We start from the raw sequence: 21,310 nt of genomic DNA, 5'->3' as shown, positions 1-21,310 counted from the left end.
GACTGTCATTTTCTCCTTTTGATGCCATTTATGCAAACATGGAGAATCGACAGTATTGTCCTAAACATAGGACAGAGGAAGTGTATGACCAAGGGTAAGAAGGTAGTCCAACAGTTAACACCCTGGGACTGATAAGCCAAGCCCTGGGAGAAATCCAAGTTCAGCCAATTCTTAATGTCCTTTGGCATCATTCAGATCTGTAGGCAAAGCCAAAGAACCATTAGTCTCATCAATATAAAAGAATCTATAATTACCTTGCTGCTCTATAACCATCATTATGAGCAGATACTTAAATTAAGACAGAGGCATTAAAACTAAAGTTTAATATCAAAAAATTTAAAAATCTATTTTTTAAAAATAAATAGTGATACTCCATGCTGACAAATACATAGTGAAACAGACAGTATCGTACATCTGACAGTACAACTTTTTAGAACATAATTTGACCAAAAAAGGAAGACCAAAAGCCCTAAAAATATACACACATGATGACCCAGGAATTCTGGAATTTAACTGAAGAAAATAATCACAGATATGTACAAAAGATGTGCTCAAAGATACATATATAACCTGCATGCCTAATAATATGGTGTTTATTAAATTGTGGTACACTCAGGTGCTAGAATGCTTTTTTAGTGAAAGCTTTACAGATAATGTTGTAGAAAGCTATTTAATAAAAGGAAAAATGTGGACAAGTAAAAAAGTAGGTTACAAGTAGCAGCATGTATAATTTCAACTTTGAGAAAAAATTATATTCATGTAAAGAAGACTGGTGGTATATATACCAAAATATTGGCTTATGTCTAAATGGGGTGGGATTTCAGATAATTTGTTTTCTTCTTTATGGGTTTTCTATATTTTATAAATTCTGTACAATAAGTATATGCCACTTTTATAAATAGAAAAGGGATTAGACATAAACAAGGATCAGGCTCCATCAATTATCACTGTGTGACTTTGGGCCAGCAATTAACCACTCCATCATCAGTAAAATTGCATGTGTAACGTGTACCTTGTAAGATTAATGTGAAGATCAGTTGTAAGAAAAAAAGTGAAAGTGTTTTGAAAACTACAAAAAGATCCTCAAGCATAAGAGATTCTTTTTATCATTGTATCGGATGAAGAAGTTTTTGTTAAGTGCTAGGGTGGTTGTACTCTAGGACACAGATAAGGGAGAAAAAATATAGGCAGAGACTTTGACAGCACAGAAATAAACATGAAAGAGTGTGCGTGTCTATTCACATGGGTGAATATATCACGCTGTACCGTCAGAGTCATGAGATGATGCATCTCCGTATCTCAGAGTCTCAGATACTCTCGTCGGAGCCATTTATACAGAAGATGAACTATCTTCTCCTCAAAAGTGAAGTTATGACTGTCTTGAGTTTAGACAATTGCCAGTAAAATCTTTATTTTCAAATTTTTAAATATATAACTTCAAAATAGTCTGCACATCTCTTAGATATCATGAAAAATGCAGACCTCAGTCTTGGGCGGTGCCAGCATTTTTAGATTTAAATGTTGAAGCCATACTTCCCTGATAATTTCTTGCAGATTTAAAATCTAATGACTTTTTAAAATCATTTAAGAAGTCAGATTTATTCCGGCAAGTAAATCTCTGAGCTAGGCAAATGAGACAGCTGGAGGTGAGGGTGAGTCCTGGACTGATCCCAGTAGAAATATTTGGCTGAAGCCACAATATAGGGGCTGCCTATGGCTGAAATGGCTGCACCTGACCTTGGGACTGTCAGACAGTGAGGCTCCAGGCTTGAATTACAACTGTCCAGTCACTGTCTTTTGTCCTCAGTGCCTAAAGCGTCTCTGTTTCCCCATCCCTCACGTTCATGGATTCTTGCAGTACAATGGCTGAGTAATATCTATAGCTCATCGTGTGATTGTGGGGACAGAATGAGTCAGTGTGCATCATTTCCTCAACACGCTGGCAGCACAGCAGCTACGCTCCCGGGCCATCCCTCGCCACCTCGCTGGCTCTGCTAGGCTAACCTTCTCCCTCTTATTCCTTGGATTGAAATGTGCTTACACATGCTCCAGGGCCCAGGGTGCACAGGCATCAAAATCTGGAGGTGCAGACCCCACAGGTCCCTGAAGGGACTCTCACCCTTGGGGAGGGCTCCCCGCTCAGGCGGGACACAGAGTGGGTGGAAGCAGCAAGACTCACATGCTGCGTAGATAATGAGGCAGAGTTTCTGTCCTCCAGCATATTGTACTTTTTATAGCAGGTTATGTTTTACAGCTTATTCATGGCAGGTACTCCATAATTTCTTTGGAAAAATATATATGGCAATAGAAAAAAGGTGAGTATATCTACATGCACATGAAAGGAAGAGAAAACGAATGGGGAAGAAGATGAAAGCAAGTTATGTGGATGAGCAAACAGAAAGAAAAACAGAGGAGACCAAGTTACCTGTGTATTTATGGCATTAATAACACCGGAAGTTGAGATTTAGTCCATTATATGCAAGCTTTAATACATTTTATACAACCTTATACTCATCTGGAAATTAAAGGAGTCCTGGCAAGGACAGAGATGGCTGGCACAAAGTGAGGTGCATCATTGAAGCCCACAGGAAGAGGGATGGAGCTGCCATTTTCTGTCCCAGGGAGATCACAGTTGACAGAGTTCTGATGCCACATACAATAATCAAAGCTTTATGGAGGTAGCTAGACAAGGAGGTGAATCTGAGGCTTTTTTACTTCTACAATGAGGAATTTAGTGCAATTCCACAAATATCAACTGGGAGCTGACCACATGCCAGGAGGTGGGAGATACAAGAATGACCAAATCATGGACCCTGCCCTCAAGTCACACACAGTCTAGCACTTCGGTTTTTCTTTGTTTAAAATTCTACCCACTTTTCATATTGTAAATAGCAGGGCATGCAAATACTTTATCAGCGTAGCATGGTTATTCCTGTTCTACAGAAAAGCAGTGAAAAGGCCAAGAAAGTAGTAGTGACTGAGTATATGATAAACAAATGTGAGGGAATTAAATTCATCTCACTGTTAATTCTAGAATTAAAAAGTTATGTATAGTCAGTAACTATAGCACAAAAGAACAGATCATGAAAAAGGAAGCCAGCAAATCAGTGAGGTGTTCTCTTCTGTTCTGTTCCAGGTAACATCTAACCATCAAGGTAAGATACACTCACACTCTAGCTTCCTTGTCTTGGGCGGCACACTGGGCCAGTATGAAACAATGAGGCAGCCAGGGCACCCCTTACTAGCTGAGACATCTTGGCAATCCATTGCACCTCTCTGAACCTCAATGTCATATTCTATAAAAAAGGGATAACGCCTCTATTTTGCAAGATCGTTGGCTAGGTAATTACTGCCTTCATATTCCAAAATAGAGCAGCTAGCCACTAAGAGGTTCAGTGTTTCAGAAAGTATGAAATGACATGTATGGAAAGCTCTTGCAACAAGATCTGGCAAGACGGTAAGTGTTATAATTATTATTATCACTATTACTGTTATTATTGTTTTTATCATTACAGTTTAACCTGCATATTTGTAATTAAGTGACTTGCTAAGGGCAAACCCAGCCCTTCCACAATACTGGTCACTTAGCCCCCAGGCTCCACCCTGGTCTCCTGGTCCCAGACCCCAGCCTGCATGTTTCCTCAGACAGAACTCTCTCCCAGGACATGGACTTCACCAGGCCCTTCTCACCTTGACCGAGTCCCTTGCTTTCTATGAAATCACGATCCTTTATTATAACCAAAACTATTAATGCTTCTCCACCTCTGGTCCTCACTGCAAAGTGCAGGAGAGAAGCACAAAGAATCATATCAGCACTTCACCTAATTATAGTATTACTATCTCGATACAAACAGCTCCTGTGAGAGTGTCTTGGTAAAAATAGAAGCGCTTATTAAGTAACCAAGACACAGACATGGAAAATGAGTTTTAAATTAAAATTTAGAATAAATAGGGGAGATAGAAAAATGATAAACAGTAGATCCCATAGAAAACAATCAGCCATCTAAATAAAGGCAGAGACACCCAAATGGACAGCTCTGATTTATCAAGTGAAACGGCCTCTGGAATTTGGATGAGAATTTTCAGAAATGTCTTTCTCCATTACTCAGTTGACCTTCAAAGCTACAGTAAGCTCCCAGAGCACGTTAATATCTGTGATTTACAACGCACACATGTCACGGGCCCTTTTGCGAGGACAAAGAAAGTGCAGTGGGAAAATGCCCTGACCTTGCCTTGCCTTTTTCCTTTTCCGTAACACTGATTATTTCCTAACAGAGTATATTATTTATGTATGTCTGTTGTTTCTTTTCTGTCTTTCCATATGAGAATGTAAACTCCACAAGGTAGGGACCTTCGTTTTGTTCACTAATGTATCTAAATCTCTGAGAACACTCCCTGGCCTATAGTAGGTGCTTAGTAAATAGTTTTTGAATGAATGGATAAAAATTTAAGACTTGCCCCATTCAAGTGACCTAACCTTCCTGCATCTTAGTCACCTCATCTGTAAAATGGGGATAATATGTAATTAATATATGTATTACAAGAATTCAATGACAAAAATGTATAGAAAGTATTTAGCACTGTGTCTGGCAATTAGCACTTAACCAATGGTAGCAATAAATGATACGATTTCTCAGAGATAAATACTTATCTTTAAAGTTTATAAAAAGCTCTTCTACACCTATCCCAAAACTAAGCCACAAAAGAGCAGTGAACAAAGGACCCAGAAATAAAGAACCAGAGATCTTCATCTGGTCCTCATCCTGCTATCTCAAAGGGCTCATTGGCCTATCACAGGATCAGAATGAGAAAGTTAGAAAAATCCTTAATAATCAACCAAAATAGAATAAGCAGAGGATAGCTCATGGGACAGTCACCTGTTTTTACAAATAAAGTTTTATTGGAACATAGCCATGGTCATTTGTTTAGATATTGTGTGTGGTAAATTTCACACTACCTGCCCTTGCAAAATTAAGTAGTTGTGACAGAGACAATAAGAGTCCCCAGAGCCTAAAATATTTACTATCTGGCCCTTTAAGAGAAAGATTGCCACATGACCCTTGGTTTTCAGATAAGAAAAGGAGGCCCAAATAGTAGCTGATAAACCTTCAGTCACAGGGCCTGTCTGCATGATGACAACTCTAAGGGCAGTTTGACTTCTCCCCTGTTGAGCAAATGAATGGTCACTTGCTTGCAAGAGGCCCCTGTGCCCTGAAAGGGGAGAGAAACCACCGTCTGGAATTGGGAAAAATCTGGACCTTAGCACCATACCATGCTAGGGGCAGTTTCTGGCTCCACAATTTGCTGGATATTCATTCTCGTGTAAGTTGCTTAACCTCTCGGGTCTCAGTTTCCTCATCTGTCTAATGGGAATAATATAATACCTTCTTAGTTGAGCTCTTAGAGGTTTGAGTTAAACGAGACCAAGCACATAAAAGCAGCTAGCACAGAAAATATTACCTTCTTACCTCTTGAAAGATCAAGATTGATAAGAGGATTCATTAAGGGAAAGATAATACATTTCTGAGTTTACCAGATCTGCTTGGAAACATTCATGGTTTCACTTTCCAGGGTATTATGAACATCTTTTTTCCCCTGTCATGAATTATAGACTAAGTTCTATAAATTATCTCACGGAGGCAGCTTCCTGACAATGCCAATTTCTAAAAATATGCTGATTTTGAGCTATGAATTGATTTTTTTATTGTGATAAATTAAAATCCAATATCATCCAACAAGACGCTAAACATACAGAGACCCCATTTTTCCCGTAGAGGTTCGGTCTCTTTGATATTAAAATAGATCTAGGGCAGCTGTAGTGCCAGCGGGTGCTCTGAACATTGAAGAGAATAAGCAAAGAGTGTGGGGGTGGTCCAGAGAGAAGACACCGCAGAGAAAAGAAAGGCAAAATGAAGAAATGTGGAGAGAGAGAAAAGGGCACTTCCTGCTTCCTGTTTTGTGAGCATCAGAGAGTGACTCCAATCAGTATAGAGGGATGTTCCAGTCTAGGTTTCTGCAGATAATTTGCGGGGAGGTTTCAGGAGTTGCTACTTCTTTCTGGGTTCTAGGTCTGTTTCTTTGTAAACAGTGGGTTAGTTCCTGCCTAAGGGACCTTCCATCCCTGGCATCCTATGACTGGATGATTCTGAATCATGTACATTATTCTTTCTGCACTTACTGCCTATATGGCAAACCTAGCATCTTTGGCATATAGCATCTTGGGCTCTAATATCTAGCCCAGACAATTAGCATTTCATTTTAAGTTGACTTAGTCATTATTTCCTTTCTTTGTTCCCTTCTTCTTTCTCTGTCATTCTATCCCTCCCTGAGTGCCTTCCCTTCTTCCTTTAACAACCAGCTGGCATCTCTGTCAAATGCCAGCACCTCCAATGCTGAGGTCTGCAGATACGACAAAGAATGAGAGCTTGTAGTCTGATGGGGGCTAGAGTAAACTCACTATGATGCAGATGGTCATGTGCTAGGATAAAGGTAGGCAGAGGATACTGTAGGAGCCTTATGAAGGGATTTCTTAATTCTGCTTAGAGGACATAGAAAGACTATATAGGAGATGGGACAATATAGCCAATAATGTAATATTATGTAACCCCTAGGGCTTTCTTATTATATTAGGCATTATTCTAAGTCTAGAGGATTAAATTAATTTTGCACCAACCCCAAGACATAAGTATTTTTATTATCCCCCTCTTACAGATGAGTAAACAGAGGCACAAAGACATTATGAAAATTGCCTTAAACTACCATTTGACTCAGCAATCCCACTACAAGGTATATAACCAAAGGAAATAAACTCAATTTGTCAAAGAGATATCTGTACTCCCATGTTTGCTGTAATATTATTCAGAATAGCCAAGAAACAGAATCAACCTAAGTGTTCGTCAGTAGATGAACAGATAAAGAAAGTAGTATATGTACACAATGAAATACTATTCAGCCTTAAAAAAGAAAATCCTATTATTTGTGAGAATATGGATGATCCTGGAGAACATTATGTTAAGTGAAATATATCAGGAAAAGACAGATATATGGAATCTAAAAAAAGTGGAACTCATAGAAACAGAGCATAGAATGATGGTTACCAGGGACAGGGTGGGGTGTGGGGGGATTGGGGAGATGTCAGTCAAAAGATACAATATTTCAGTTAAATAAGAGGAATAAGTTCATATTTCTCTTAGTTTAGTTGCTGTTCTGGATAATTCAGTATAATAATATGTATATGGGTAAAAATACATTGTTTATATGTAAAGTGAATGAGGTTTCAAATTCAGATCATGACAGACAGGTTTTCCATCTACATGAATGTCTGGAGAAACATTTGAAAGTCATACACCACAGGAAAATAGCTTTTGCTGTATGCGTCTGCCCTGTACTTTGCAGGTTGTTTAATATCCTTGGCTCTTAACAATTAAATTTCTGCATTATTGCTCTCTCCCCAAAGTCGTAACCACAAAAATGCCTACATGAGTTTCCTAAACACCCATTAGAGAGACAGAACCAGGCCAGTGGAGAATCTCTGAAGCAGAAGACAGAAAATTAGCTTAGGTGTTGAAAATTTGAATTTGAATTCAATTTCTGCTATATATAGTAACCTTGGGCAAGTCACTTCACCTGCCTATACCTTAGTTAATTCATTTGTAAAAGGGGGATAATAAAAACCTCCAAGAATGGTTGGATGTCAAATGAGATAGGAGCCATAAAAGCCTGCTATAAATCACATGATTGTGTTTATAGGCTAGTCATTGTCACCAGTCTGTGAGAGTCGTGTGCACTGGCTCACTGGCCAAGATAACAGGAACATCCCAGAGACTCATGGGTGCCAGAGACCACCAGGTCTCAGTGTGCTGGTCCACAGCCTCCTCTACTTCCTTCTTGTCTCCTTCCCGGAGATGCTTCTCTTCCGATTTCAGCTGCTCTCCCCAAACCTTGCTCGAAAACATCTAGTTTGAATTGAAGGGAGAACAGACCTGTTTTGGATGAGACGCAAATAGGGTGACATCTAGTTTTCACTGAGGAGTAAATTATTAAGTAACCCTGAAATTTAAGTGCACCCGCTGTATTTAGAACACAATTACCTGCCTATCATGAAGGATAATACTGGATCCTTGGCCACTCTCCTCCTCTCAACTGGCATGTGCTAGATATTTTGTGTAACATTTGCTGGTTCTTCTCACCAAGTCATTTTATTTTCTATGCAGTAAGCATGACTGGGCACCTACTGTCTGTGAGTCACTGTGCTAACTACACAGACAACGGTGATGAACAAAAAGATAGGGCCTTATTCATCTATGTGTGTATAGAGACACCCAATAAATAGTCCCAAAAGAATGAATGAACACATACATCTTTCTCTTTCAGACATGAGTGCATCTAGAAATACTGTTTTCTCTTCCCTGACTTAATCGCCTGATCCCCTCTAACTCACTCCTCCATTGCCAAGTCAGCGCTCCCTTCTCTGTGGACATTTTCAGGAATATGCTAGGCAAAGTGAGGCCTCAATCCCTGAGCACGGACAACTGAGGTCACACCTGTGTCTTGGCAGGTGTCAGTCCACTTTGTGAGTCTGGTTTTGCCACTGGACTATGAATATCTCAGGGGCAAGAACCACTGCGCCCTTCCTGAGGAGAACACAGAGCTGCACATGGCAGAGAACAGGCATCCAATATGTTACAGTTACAACATGTTCTGAAATCTCAAATGCTCTCAAATCCAAAACTCTTTCAGCCCTGACATGATGTGCAAAGAAAATGCTTATTGGAGCATTTCAGATTTTGGATTTTTTGGTATGGGATGTTCAGTGGGTAAATATACATAATGCAAATATTTCCAAATCAAGCACTCTGAAATTCGAAATGCTTCTGGTCCCAAGCATTTTGGATAAAGGACACTTGACCTGTATCACCTGACCATATATGGGTTATACTGTCAACATTCTGTCTGCCCAAGACAAGCTATGGATGAAGCAATCCCCATGGTAACTCCACCCCTTTTATCTTCACTCAGGAAAGCTCATCAGAATGACAGTGAAAAATGGTGACAATAAGACAGAGATAATATTGAACCTGCTTTCATATAGATAAAGGAAAATCATTTATAAAATATGCTATGTTATCATTAGTGACACCTTACTAGTATCAAGGATTCTGGACCAGGCTGCCTGGGTTTGAATCCCAGCTCTACCACTGATTAGCTGTGTGACTTAAATTATTTAAACCTCAGTTTTTCCACCTGTAGAATGGTGATAATAATAGCATCTACTTCATAGGATTTGTGGTAGTGTACTCAGAATGGTGCACATAGTCATGCTAAATATGTGTTGCTCATTCAAATGAATAAGCTAAATTCCCATGTGATTGTGGCAACAAGGATGTTGCAACATTGTGTGAAGTTGTTATAGACCACTGCTCTCTCACCTAAAGATCAGACTTATCTTTAAGGTGCTGAAATATTTATTATTTTTATGGCATAATATTGTAATAATTCTATGGGATAAAATTGTAAATGGAGAGATAAGAGTCAGTGTGGTTCATGTGAAAGATACACTTCTTGGAGCTGGAAGGTCTGTTCTGAGCCTACAGCCAGGGTAGCCAGGTTAGGGACACTCCCAGAACCTCGGTTTCCTTATCCGTGAAATAAAGATGACATCACTCTCGTCTTGGTGTCTACTGGTCTGGTCTGAGGACCTAGTAAGATATTGATGTGAAAACCATTTCCGCTTCTGATTTGCTACTGCTCCTGTTATTACTAGTAACAGTAAGTTTATGTATGACATTTTCTGCATTCTTACTAATCTCTTTGCTAAATTAGCAGTATCTAGATATCTGAAAACATGAACAGCTTTCAATATTGATTTATTCTCTGCAACATGTTAATTTATTAAAAAATTTACTCATATACAGATTGAGATCAGGAGTTCTTTGAAATTCAAGATAAGGTGTAAATTGCTGCAAAGGGTCTCTTTAATTGGGAGCAAAACATTTTTGACAGCTTTTGGATTTCAGCTATTGTCACATTCTGCAAATGTTTCTTTTCTTGGTTTAAAAAAAAGTGCAGTCAAGCTTGAGCAAAAATACCTTAGACGAGATAAACAACTAAGATTTATCATTCTAAATAATAAAGACCAGTTTTCTATTTCTTTGAAATGTAGGGCAAAATACTTCACTTAGAATCCCATCCTACACAATTCAGTCAGTCCCCTGCTGGGCCACGACAAAGGTTTAGTAAACTATTCCTGCTCATAATCTCCGGTGGGAGCTTTTCAAATAAAAAGCATCAACAGACATGACTTTAAGGGCAAACAGCATCTTAAAATTAGTCTCAGAAATCTACTTAGATGCGATTTTGTCAACATCTCGTCCTCTACCTGACTTCCTTCGACAATATCTCTTCCTGTGGTTGTTGCTTCAATACCCCCAGCAAGGATGAACTCACTTGCACAAAAGGCAGCCGATTTAGTTGCTGACTGATAGAAAAGTTTTCTTACTAATAAACTGAAAATGTATCCTAGAAACTTCTATCTATTAGTCCTGGTTCCATTCCTTGAGGTCACCAGAACAAGTCAGTTCCTTCTTCTACTAGACAATTCTTTAGAGATATGAAGACTATGAACACAGGGCACCCTGTGCCCTGTCATCTCTACTTCAGATTTAAACATATCCGATCCTTTTAGCCATTTTTCCAGGACTTGTGTTGGGGCACATTAACAAGCTAAGGTTGCAGAAGCTGAGGCTACAAAGGTCTAATGTTAATCAAACACAACTGGAGTAGACTAAGCCAGAGAGAAAACAATGAACTCCGCCTCCTTCCTGATTCTCCACTAGGGATCTGACATTTTCCCCATAAAGCCAAGCGGCTTTGGGCTGAAATAATGATTTTACTGTTGTTCTCTTTGTGTCTAGCTTAAGAATCAAAAATACTGTTACAAAATTTGGTGGTAGCTTTCTTGGGGGCCATTTTAGCCACCTTTGAGTAAGATGCAGCTATAAGGTAAAAAGAATGGAAACTACCTCTCTTCATTAGTGAAAATCAAGGTAACTGGACTTTAATTATCTGGACACAGTCTATTTGATTGGAGGGGGCAGTACATGATAAAATTGCAAAGCCAGAAACTTGGCCCCTAGGTAAGATACCTTTTTCCCCTTCCCTGTGCTTTGGTTATGCCAGTTGTCACGGCAGTGGACAGGGGTGGAATTGGGAAGAGACTAGAGAGGACATCATGACATTAGGGCATATAAATCACTGTGAAAGTCTCTCTCAATCAGGCTTGATCTACATTGTTAGCTACCATAAGGGATGAGAAAGAACCAATGATTTTCTCCAAGTTGGTATGATATAAGCCCCAAGTTCTCTACCTCCCGCGTGTTACCTAAGATCCCTTGATCCTTATTTGTGTCGAGAGCTGCTGGCTCAGCACAGTTTCTAGTCCCCCAACTGCCCTGCTCCTCCTCGTCAGAATAGACTTTGATTTGCCTAGATCCATTCTAAATTGTGTGGTTCAAAATTGAGCACAGGGCTCCCAACTACAGTCTTTCCAGGAAAGAGAAAAACCTCCCTGGTTTCTGAAACCATACACATTTTTATGAAGGCAAGAGAGGCTTACATGTGGCTCCTAATCCTGCTGAACTCAAGCGCTTTGACTCCCAATGCTTGTGCCCTCATTCCAAACCCCCTTCTACCCAGGCAGCCCCAGGTAGGCCCACCTTTCTCTATAATATAGAGGTAAACTGCATTGATTTTTTGATTCAGGTTAACTCAAGGTTAAATCCCAGTTCTGCTTCCTATGCTGGGTTGTATTGTAAATATTTTTAAATTTTCTATATATTATGATGTTTTGACATCTTGAAAAACCTTTCTGGCAGTGGAGAGATGGTTTCTTCCAGGGCTGGCCAATCCTTAGATACAGCAAAGTGCCCAGCCAGGAGCAGGTCTTTGATGCAAACTAACCAACCTAGCATACCTCCTCTCTCTAGCACATGTACTCCAGGAGGCGATATGCCTCTGTCTTCACTATCCCAGGACAGGTGTCAGGCAACTGGGGACCACCCCTGTAGCTTAGGGCCAGACAAAATGATTCACACTAGCCAATCATTCACCCTGCCCTGCCTTGCCTTTCCAGAGGAAACCCCAATAAAGGCTGTGGCCTTAAGGCGCCCTTTCTTTTGTCTCCTGACCACCCTGGTGTCCTTCCCCTGTGACTTTGTTGTGGGCTGTGCTCCTGTCTCCAGGACTTGTGAGTATAATAAAATTATATCTGACTATCTCATCAAAGAACACAAAACATGAGTGAATGTAGGAAAGTCAACTTATGCTCAGAGCTAACAGGCCTCATGGTTAAGCAAAAGGACTCAGAAGCCAGACTGCCTGGGTTCTAATCCTGCCTCTGCTACCATGTACTTCAGCAAGTCATGTAAACTTTTCTGTCCTTGATGTTTTCAACTGTAAAATGGGGATAATAATGCCATCTACTTCATAGGGTTGTTGTGATGATTAAATGACCTGATACTTAAAAGGACTTATGACAATGCCTGGCACATAGTATGTACCTGATAAAGTAGCTGTTATTGCTATCATCACATAGTAATGTCATGAGCATCAAACTAAATAATGTATGTAAAATGACCAACATGCACCTAGTTTATAGGAGGTACTCAACAAATGGGAGTTATTATTATTAGCTATTTTTTTATTATGGTAAATGTATATAAGATTTACCATTTGAACTATTTTTAAGTGTATAATTTAGTGGCATTAAGGGTATTCATATTTTTGTGTAATCATTACCACCATCCATCTCCAGAACATTTTCATCTTCCCAAACTGAAACTCCATACCCATTAATAACAACTCCCAGACCCTGGAAATCACCATTCTGTTAATACTTTCTGTGACTATGATTTTGACTACTCTAAGGACCTCACGTAAATGGAATCATTAATATTTGTCTTTTTGTGTCTGGCTTGTGTCACTCAGCATAACGTCTTTGAAGTTCATCTATGTTATAGCACATGTCAGAATTTTCTTGCATTTTAAGGCTCCACAGTATCCCATTGTAGGTATATGTTACATTTTATTTATCTCTTCATCCATCAATGTACACTTGGGTTGCTTCCACCTTTTGGCTATTGAGAACAATGGTGTTATGATAACGGGTGTATAAATACCTGTTATATTACTAGCTATTTAGGAATAATTTTTCTAAAACTTTTCATTCTTCAAGAAAACCCATTTTTTACTTTGAAATTATCATCCTGCTACCCTTATGTTATCCTCATAGCAGTGAGAACAATAAAAAGAAAATAATAATGCAAAATGACCAAGATCAAGTAACTTGATGGTTGAATATTATTTACAAAGTGCTTGATAAATTACCTTTGTAAAGTTCAAAGCAGGTGATATATATGGAGGCATTTTACAAGCTGCAAATACTGAATGAATAAAGGAAAAACACATCTGCTTGATTCTTGCTCTCAGAAAATGGATCATTGAACGTTTTTCTGATTTTTCCTTACCATCAATGAACAGGACCGACAGTGGCAGGTGAGCTCTGGGGATGAGGCTGGGAGTTAATTGCAGCTATGAGGTTGATAAAAACACAATCCCCTTCTTTGGTGGGTTCAACAAACATATCAGCCCTTATATTTCCTGGTCGTGCAGTGATAGATTTTTTCTAAGATTGAGAACTCTATTTATTCTTTTTGATTACAGCAATTGCAAGGTGCTACAGGTTAAACTCAAGAGAGTCTAGATGCTTTGACCGAGTCAAAACACCTACCTGTGTCTCCCTCTAGGACGCATGTCATTAAAGTCGCCAACACACAAAGAAATTTAACTTAAACTGTCACATTACCCATTGATCTTCGAAGCTCATCAGTCTCCCATTAGAGTACAGGATGGTGTGACGTTTTTATCACAATTACACTATAAGAAACCCGGTGCAGTCACACTGTGGCCAAGTCAACAAAGAGACTTGCTTTGATGGACGATCACAGTTGATCAACTTTGTCAGTTGCTTTATGTGTTTTTATGCTTGTTTTATATTCCTGCCCAGAGAGTGGAGGCTTTTAAGGGCACATCTGTCAGTGGGTTCAATTTCACGATGCCATGTGATTCTTTTACTTACCCCTGTCTTCTCATCAAAGATTTTGATTCCTCCAAAGGAGATGGTTAAAAAGATTTTCTGTTTGTGTTCTCCTTTGGAACGAGCGCCAGCAACAACGCCCTGTTGAAAGGAAGGACATGGTTTTTACTTTAGTGTTTTCATTTAAAAATTCCCTCTGGTCCCAAAGGCACGTCAGATGCCATCAACCGATGCCACCAATCATGCACACTCTTTTTACTTCGCCCTCCCATGCTTCTCTACACAGTGTGCTCATATCTTCTTGTTGTTTTAGCATGATGCTTGTCCTAGCTGTTCTAACACTGTATAAATAGATATTTGAACATGCACTCTTTTAACTAGTCAAGATTTATCAGATGCCCACTTGGTGCCTAGATACCCGGCTCAGAATCAAGGGAACCAAGGTAGACACGATATGGTCCTCATATTAATATCTTTCCTGGGTTTTGCACTGGATATGGTTTTAATCTTTTAAATAAAGATGAGTCACAAAATATATTCCCCTAAATGTGATTTTGCTTTTATATTTCTGGAAAGGGTTTTCAGGTTGATATGAATCAGTGTTAGAAATTTGAACGGAAATAAAAGAAAAACTAGCGCTAGATCATATGTCTCAATTTTGTTTGGAAAAACGTGATCATCCTAGTTAGATGCTTATTATTTGCAATTTTTATTCAAAAAAATTTGCATTTTCCACTCCCCTTTTTCTCCTCATTGCTATGCTTTAAGGTAAAGATCTACCAAATGCATTCCATTTATCAAGACATCTGTTCTCCACTCTCTTGAACTTTTATAAGCCAAATATATGTATGAGTCAAAGAGAAGGGAAACTCCACAAGATGTGACATTACTTACTATCCCTGGTGCTTTGGACATCCCTGGAGGGAGGAGGTGCCCAGCAAATAACTGTTAAATGAATGTGTTGTACCTAGAGTCCCCTCAAAGTGGATATGATTCAAGTTAAGAAGAAAGACTCTTGCTTTTTAAATTAGATTCTGTGGTGGCCAATTACAGGTAAGCACCGGCTTCATCTAGGGCACAACTCCGAGGATGAAGACATTCCTAGGGATCTATACCCAAGGGCTGCTGCTGACTTTGCATTAGGTGCCTTGAGTCTTCCACCCCCTCGTCACTGGTAGCCCCAACTGATGGCAAGATTAAGCCCAATTCTGAGCAGTTATGATTCTAGGCTTTTAGGAGTAGAAGAGTCTAAAATAATATTGACTTCCTATTTCCAGGAAATGAAAGTGGTTTGTGCTGTTCTCAGAACAATACGTTCTCAGCATCAGTTTTGGAGATTGACTGGTGTTAGGGAGCAGCAGCTATGAGGAAGGCAGGTTCTCCTGAGGCTGCTGGATTATCCTCACTTTGGGTGCTGCGGCATCAGAATATCTGAATTATACTCATGGTTCTGTGTGAGCTCGGACAAATTATTTAACCTCTTAACTCCACTTCCTCAATTGTAAATACTTTTTTTTGCACGGTTGAGTGAATTAAATGAACATTTATATAAAGTCCCTAGCACCATGCCTGGTACACTGTAGAGATGTAACAAAAATTAATTTCTTCTAGTAATAAATGAATGTCCATTAAAGTTTGTGGTCCAGTTCCTGTTTCGATACCATTCATTTCCCAGCACATATTACAGATAAACAGAATGTTAGAACCAAAGAGAATCTTAAAAACTAATCTGTCCACGTTTCCCAACTGACAGATGAGAAAAATAATGTTCTGAAAGGTGATGGACAGTCCTGAGATGGCACAGAGAATTGGTAAAAAATGTGAGAGCACAGCTCAGCTCTCTGAGCTCTTGTTGCTGGGGCCGATTATTATTCTTCACATGGTGTCTTCTTTCTAGGGAGCAGAATCTCTCTCCTCACAGCCCCTCCCCAGTGTCTCTCTTTTAGGCCCTCAGGAATGCTACATATAAGGTCCCTCCTCCGATGACTGCCCTATAAATGGTTAGAGAGTGACTCGCATCCAAAGCAAAGTCCTTTGTCTCTTCAACAACGCCTCCCCTCCCCCACCATTCAATGATTTCTAGATTCCTCAATGTGCTGCTTGCTTTCCCATGAATTCACTGCAGGGTAGTTTTAAAGAACACGGGGAATGGTGAAAGCATGTCTGTGGAATCCCAAAGGGGTAATTCTTATTTCTGTTCAATGCCACCCTCTTTGATCCCCTTAGCCACAGAGCAAATGCATCATGTCAAATTACATCTGATTCATTTTCCCTCCTTCACTTTCCTCACGACAGTCACCACCATCTGACATATCATATATTCCTTTGTTGATTGTCTTCCTTTGCTCAACAGAATGGAGGCTCAATTGTACATCCAACTTTTTTTTTATTTGTTCTATGTGCTCGGTGGAGAGAATGGAGCCCTGCATAAAGCAGGCACTCATGGGGAAGTGAAGTGACTTTCCTTCCTTTGGGTAGTAACTGAGTGGACAAGCCAGATACTGCACCTAGGAAAACTTTGACATCTGTGTCCTTGGCTGGATTTGGAGTAAAATAATATGTTATTACTACCCTTCCTCACCCCAATCTTCAATCTCAGATATCCAGGATACGCAAAAGATAGAATAATAATTAGCCCCCTACTATCCCCCTGAATGTGTCGCCCCAAATTCCAAATTGAAATTTGCCAGTGTGATAGTATTAAGTGGTGGGGCTTTTAGGAGGTGATTAAGTCATAAGAGCAGACCCTTCTTAGAGGTGATTGGGGCCCTTACAAAAGGCTTGAGGGAGTGGGTTTGTTTCCCTTTTTTCCATTCCATTGTGAGGATGCAGCATTCCTCTCCTCAGCAGGATACAGTGTCGAGGCACCATTTTGGAAGCTGACCAGGCCCTCACCAGACACTGAATCTGCCAGCACCTTGATCTTGGACTTCCCAGCATCCAGACTACGAGAAAATAAACTTTTGTTCTTTATAAATTACCCAGTCTCGGGGACTTTGGTGCAGCAGCACAAACGGACTAAACCACCCCTCATAAAGGAAAGGATTGGAAGGACTGTGAGAGGGAGGCGAGGCCCTCCTCCGGCTGTATTCCTTCCTAGGTGAGAACATCACAGCACAGGTGGGGAGAGGGCTGCACCTTTGGTCAGAAGAGCAGCTTCACTGCCTCCATCTCCAAGACAGTCCTCACAGTCCCCAGCTCACAGCACTCCTAGAACACCACACAGCGATAATTCCTGGCACAAAGTCGTGCTGATTAGATACTAAGGTCCGTTTTGCTTACTGGTTCCAAGCGGCTATCCAAGAACTCTGCGGTGGACTATGGCTTTATGTGAAACAGATGGAAAGAGCCAACATGCATGTTCCAGGAGCATTTCTGCTTGGAGCTGCTGCTTCATATGACAAATGAAAGAGAGGACTACTCACAAGGTACTATCTTTGAAGAAATAAAAGTCCAATTTTTTCAAGCACATTTCTCTTGTGAGACAGGACTCTGAGTCAAGCTCTGAAAAATTGCACTATGTCCAGGCGAGCCTGTCTCCAGACAGTACCCACAGGGGCTCATCTCCCACAGCAGTACTCCTTGCCACCACGTAGAACTAACTGAGGTCCAGGAGACAGCTCTAGTCAGAGAGTCAGAAGACGTAGATTTAGGTTTTGTTCTGGGCTCTGTGCCTAATATTAGCCACCTGACCTAGTAAGTCACCACTGGAAACCTGGAAACCAGGAGTCAAACATTTTCTTGGGTGCCTACTATATTCTAAACATTCTGGTACATGCCATATAATTTATTCCACACCACAATCCTGGGAAGTAAGAATTATCTCCCTCATTTTACAGATAAGGGAACATAAGGCCAGGGGGTCAAGTAAACCTTCAGAACATAAAGAAGCTAGTAAGTCATAGAAATGGCATTCAAATAGTGATCTTTCTTATTCTAAAGTAGGGTTCTTTCTACTGTAACCCTCTCTTCTCTAAGACCCTTTTTGGGAAACAGATAAAAAAAAAAATGACCATGCAATCATGCATGCTGTACTACAAACATGTCCAAAAGTTCCTGAGACTAGCTAAGCGGAACCACCAGCTTCCACACTTAGTGGTGAAGAGGAACTCTAAAATGAGAACAGTCACATTTCTTACTTCATGAGAATGCTGGGACACAAATGAACTATGCACACACCACACTTGGCGCAGTGTTCGGGGAGCTCTAAGTAATGGTTATCATTCTTACTGATACTAATATTGGTACTTTTAAGCAACACCATGTGCTAGGCACTGAGGGGAAGGGCTGACACAGGCATCCCTAAGGGAGTCACAGGTAGGCAGTACCTTGAGGGAGAAACTTGCACATAGAGAAGAGGTAAGGCGTGCCAGGCTAGATTAACAGGCTGCCCTGTCCCACTCAGGGGTTGCTGTGAGAATCAGATGGATGATGTACATGAAAGGGCTTTGAGAATACACGTACAACATGGCACATACACACAATATAGGACTGTGCTCTCCATGGAACATGCAAAGCACATGTGTAAACACAAGAGGTTTCAGGCACAAATGCTGAAAACTTTAGAATGCTATTCCAGAAAGCCCCAGGTAATAACCTGGTCTCTGTGCTCAGTCCTGCTATTCACCATCTGTAGATCTTAGGGGAAAAAAATGTATCACAAGTTTCATTTTTCCCAGTTAAAAAAGGGAATTCAAATATCTTTCTCTGTCCTGCTTTGTGCCCAGTGACTGACCCCTCGGATCTCCTGAGCTTCTTTCCCTAGGGCTTCCAGCTGGGTTCCACTCAATGCGAGAGACAGACAGGAGATGAGAGGTGGAAGGAGAGAGAGGTGAGGGCATTTCTCCCCACTCCCTTCTCAGTCTTGATCTGCACCTCTGGTAGTAGCCATGCTTTCCCTCGGTGAGGGAGGAAGATTTTCTTATCAATCCTGCTTTCCATGTGTCCCAACAAATACATGTCCTCCTAGGGTGGTAAGAGCTCCCCATTGTTGCTATACTTTGGGTGCCTCACCCCTCTTCTTTGGTACCCCAACATGGCCTACCCTTTGCAAGTAGCTTCTTCATAAGTGTCTTCATCTTATCTGTCCAGGGTAGATTTTGTTTCTTTCAGGGCCCTGCCGGCCATAGTCAGGGTTCTGTACTTATCTCTCCAGGCACTGTCTTTGGGAGACTCCATCCTTTTCCAATAGCTTCAACCACAACCATCTTGCCTAATGTCTCTGAAAGCTGAATACTCTAGAAGTAAAATGGATGTGTGGCTGTTGGGTAGTAGCTTACTGGCAGGAACTTAAAATCCGGTTTGGGAGCCCAAATAAATTAAATGCAAATACAAAAAAGAATACAATTAAGTGCTAAACTATTTCTTGTCAAACACTGAGCCTCTGGAGATCTGGGTCTAACTTCTGGGCTTATTAGATTAAATGAAGGTTGCAGGACAACTATTTTAACTTTTCTGAACTTCAGATTTCTTATTTACAAAACAGGGAGGTTAATATCTATAAGATCAGAGGAGGTAATATATGTGAAAGCACTTTGTTGACTATAAATTAAAACAGGAAGATGTCAACAATGATGATGATGATACTTTGCTGGTAGGCAAAGGGCCACTCATACTCACAATATAAATCCCTCTCAAACCTCTATAATCCGAGAGAAAACTCCCTAAAGCAAGAAATTCACCAGCTTCAGAGAGTCTAGCAAAAAAAAAAAAAAAAAAAATTTTTTTTTCTCATATAGCCTAACATGAGCAAATGGGCCTTTCTGCAAAGCTAAGGGGTATTTTGTACTTTTCTGTCTCTTACTTTCCTGGGCAGGTGGCCAAATGGAGAATCGATCATTTATGTTTCTATGTTTCCTAAAGAAAAACTACTAGGAGCTGAAATGTCAACATTCTTCTCAGCAACTTACAAATAATGAAACACAATTGTCTGGGAACCAAGAAACCCTCAACAAGTTCGGTGCATTTGACAAGAGTGTGCTATGGTCAGACAAGCTCTCAGGGCTTCGGGGACCTCATGGTTATAAGAGGTGACAGACGGAGCACTTCAAAGCAGGTACCACACGTGCACACGAGGTTGGTAGCGATTACCAGCCCTGGTCCACTGGCTTGGACCAATGCTAATTCTGAGTGAGAACATTCCGGGATCAAAGGCCAACTCCCGACTCATAACCACTTAGGCCTCAGCACTTCCACGAAAGCAGCTGGCTGATGAGGTGCTCCGTGACAGATACCTGGTAAAGGAAGATGCACGAGCTCCTTTCTCCTCTTCAGCAGACTTGTGGCTCTGGGTAAGAACCAGGTCTTTGCTGATGAAAGGTTAAGTAATGACATTTTCTTGATGTATTTTAATTAAGATTTGTCTGGAGCAAATCTCTATTTGTCTGACTTCATATTCAGTAAGAAGGGGCTTCAGCAAGATCAAGATCCTGGACTTTATCCCCATGCTTGGTGAGGCCCCCTTGGGATGACAGGTGTGGCTCTATCTGATTGGAGAGTTTAAAGCTGAACACACAAGGCTCAATCTCTTCTGGGGCTCTCTGTGAACCTGCCTGCCGATGGATAGGTTGTGCTCTGGTCTGATCTCACGTACGAATCACGGGTCCTTCTCTGGGGCGGGGCAGGGCAGGGCAGGGAGCAGGGGAACAGGGAGGGCTGCAGTTATCCAAGACCCCACAAACCAAGTGGAATAGCCGGTCTCACTCGAGGATGCTGCCGTGGCTGTGTATCTAGGTCACACCCTCCAACCCAGCCTTTATCAGTCACAAAACTGGAATTTGGAATTCTCCCTGCCCGACTCCTTCATCTATTTTGGGCATTCAAATTTGAACTTAGGAGATGAAGAGAGCTCATTATTGGATGGTCCTAAAATATCACAGCATTGCTTAATTATATATAAAAAAAAAAGATGCATTAATTTCATCCAAGGGGATTATCTGTGAAATCACGATTTTGATGTCTTTTATGCCTTTTTCTAGTGACCTTATACTAAATACATAAGTGTTAAAGTTTGTTTGTATAAAACCTTAAAAAATAAAAAGAAGCTGTAGGAATGAATATACAGTGTAGAAAATTAAGAGTTTTTAAAATCATGGTATCTAGGAGCCATACAGGGAAACTTAGCATAAGATAAACATTAAACTGCTAAGAAAACTTGTATAGCATACACAAAAGTAATATTAGTAGCTGTGATTTATTAAGCATCTGTGAAAGAAAAGG

At 40.5% G+C, this 21,310-nt stretch overlaps 1 protein-coding gene across 4 annotated transcripts in view; it reads right to left on the bottom strand.

The window, feature by feature from the left end:
- The window catches only part of DAB1 (Dab, reelin signal transducer, homolog 1 (Drosophila)), a 393,749-nt gene that overhangs the window by 112,213 nt on the left and 260,226 nt on the right, over positions 1–21,310 (bottom strand). For all 4 annotated transcript variants that reach the window (XM_012639388.1, XM_012639390.1, XM_012639389.1 and 1 more), the window contains one exon: positions 14,135–14,233. In XM_012639388.1, coding sequence (XP_012494842.1) covers positions 14,135–14,233 — 99 coding nt within the window. The remainder of the gene's footprint in view (positions 1–14,134; positions 14,234–21,310) is intronic.

Source organism: Propithecus coquereli, unplaced genomic scaffold (assembly GCF_000956105.1).
Source record: "Propithecus coquereli isolate 6110/MARCELLA unplaced genomic scaffold, Pcoq_1.0 Scaffold14, whole genome shotgun sequence".
Taxonomy (NCBI): domain Eukaryota; kingdom Metazoa; phylum Chordata; class Mammalia; order Primates; family Indriidae; genus Propithecus; species Propithecus coquereli.
Note: the sequence above shows the minus strand (reverse complement) of the source record. Positions and strands in the feature narration are given on the sequence as shown.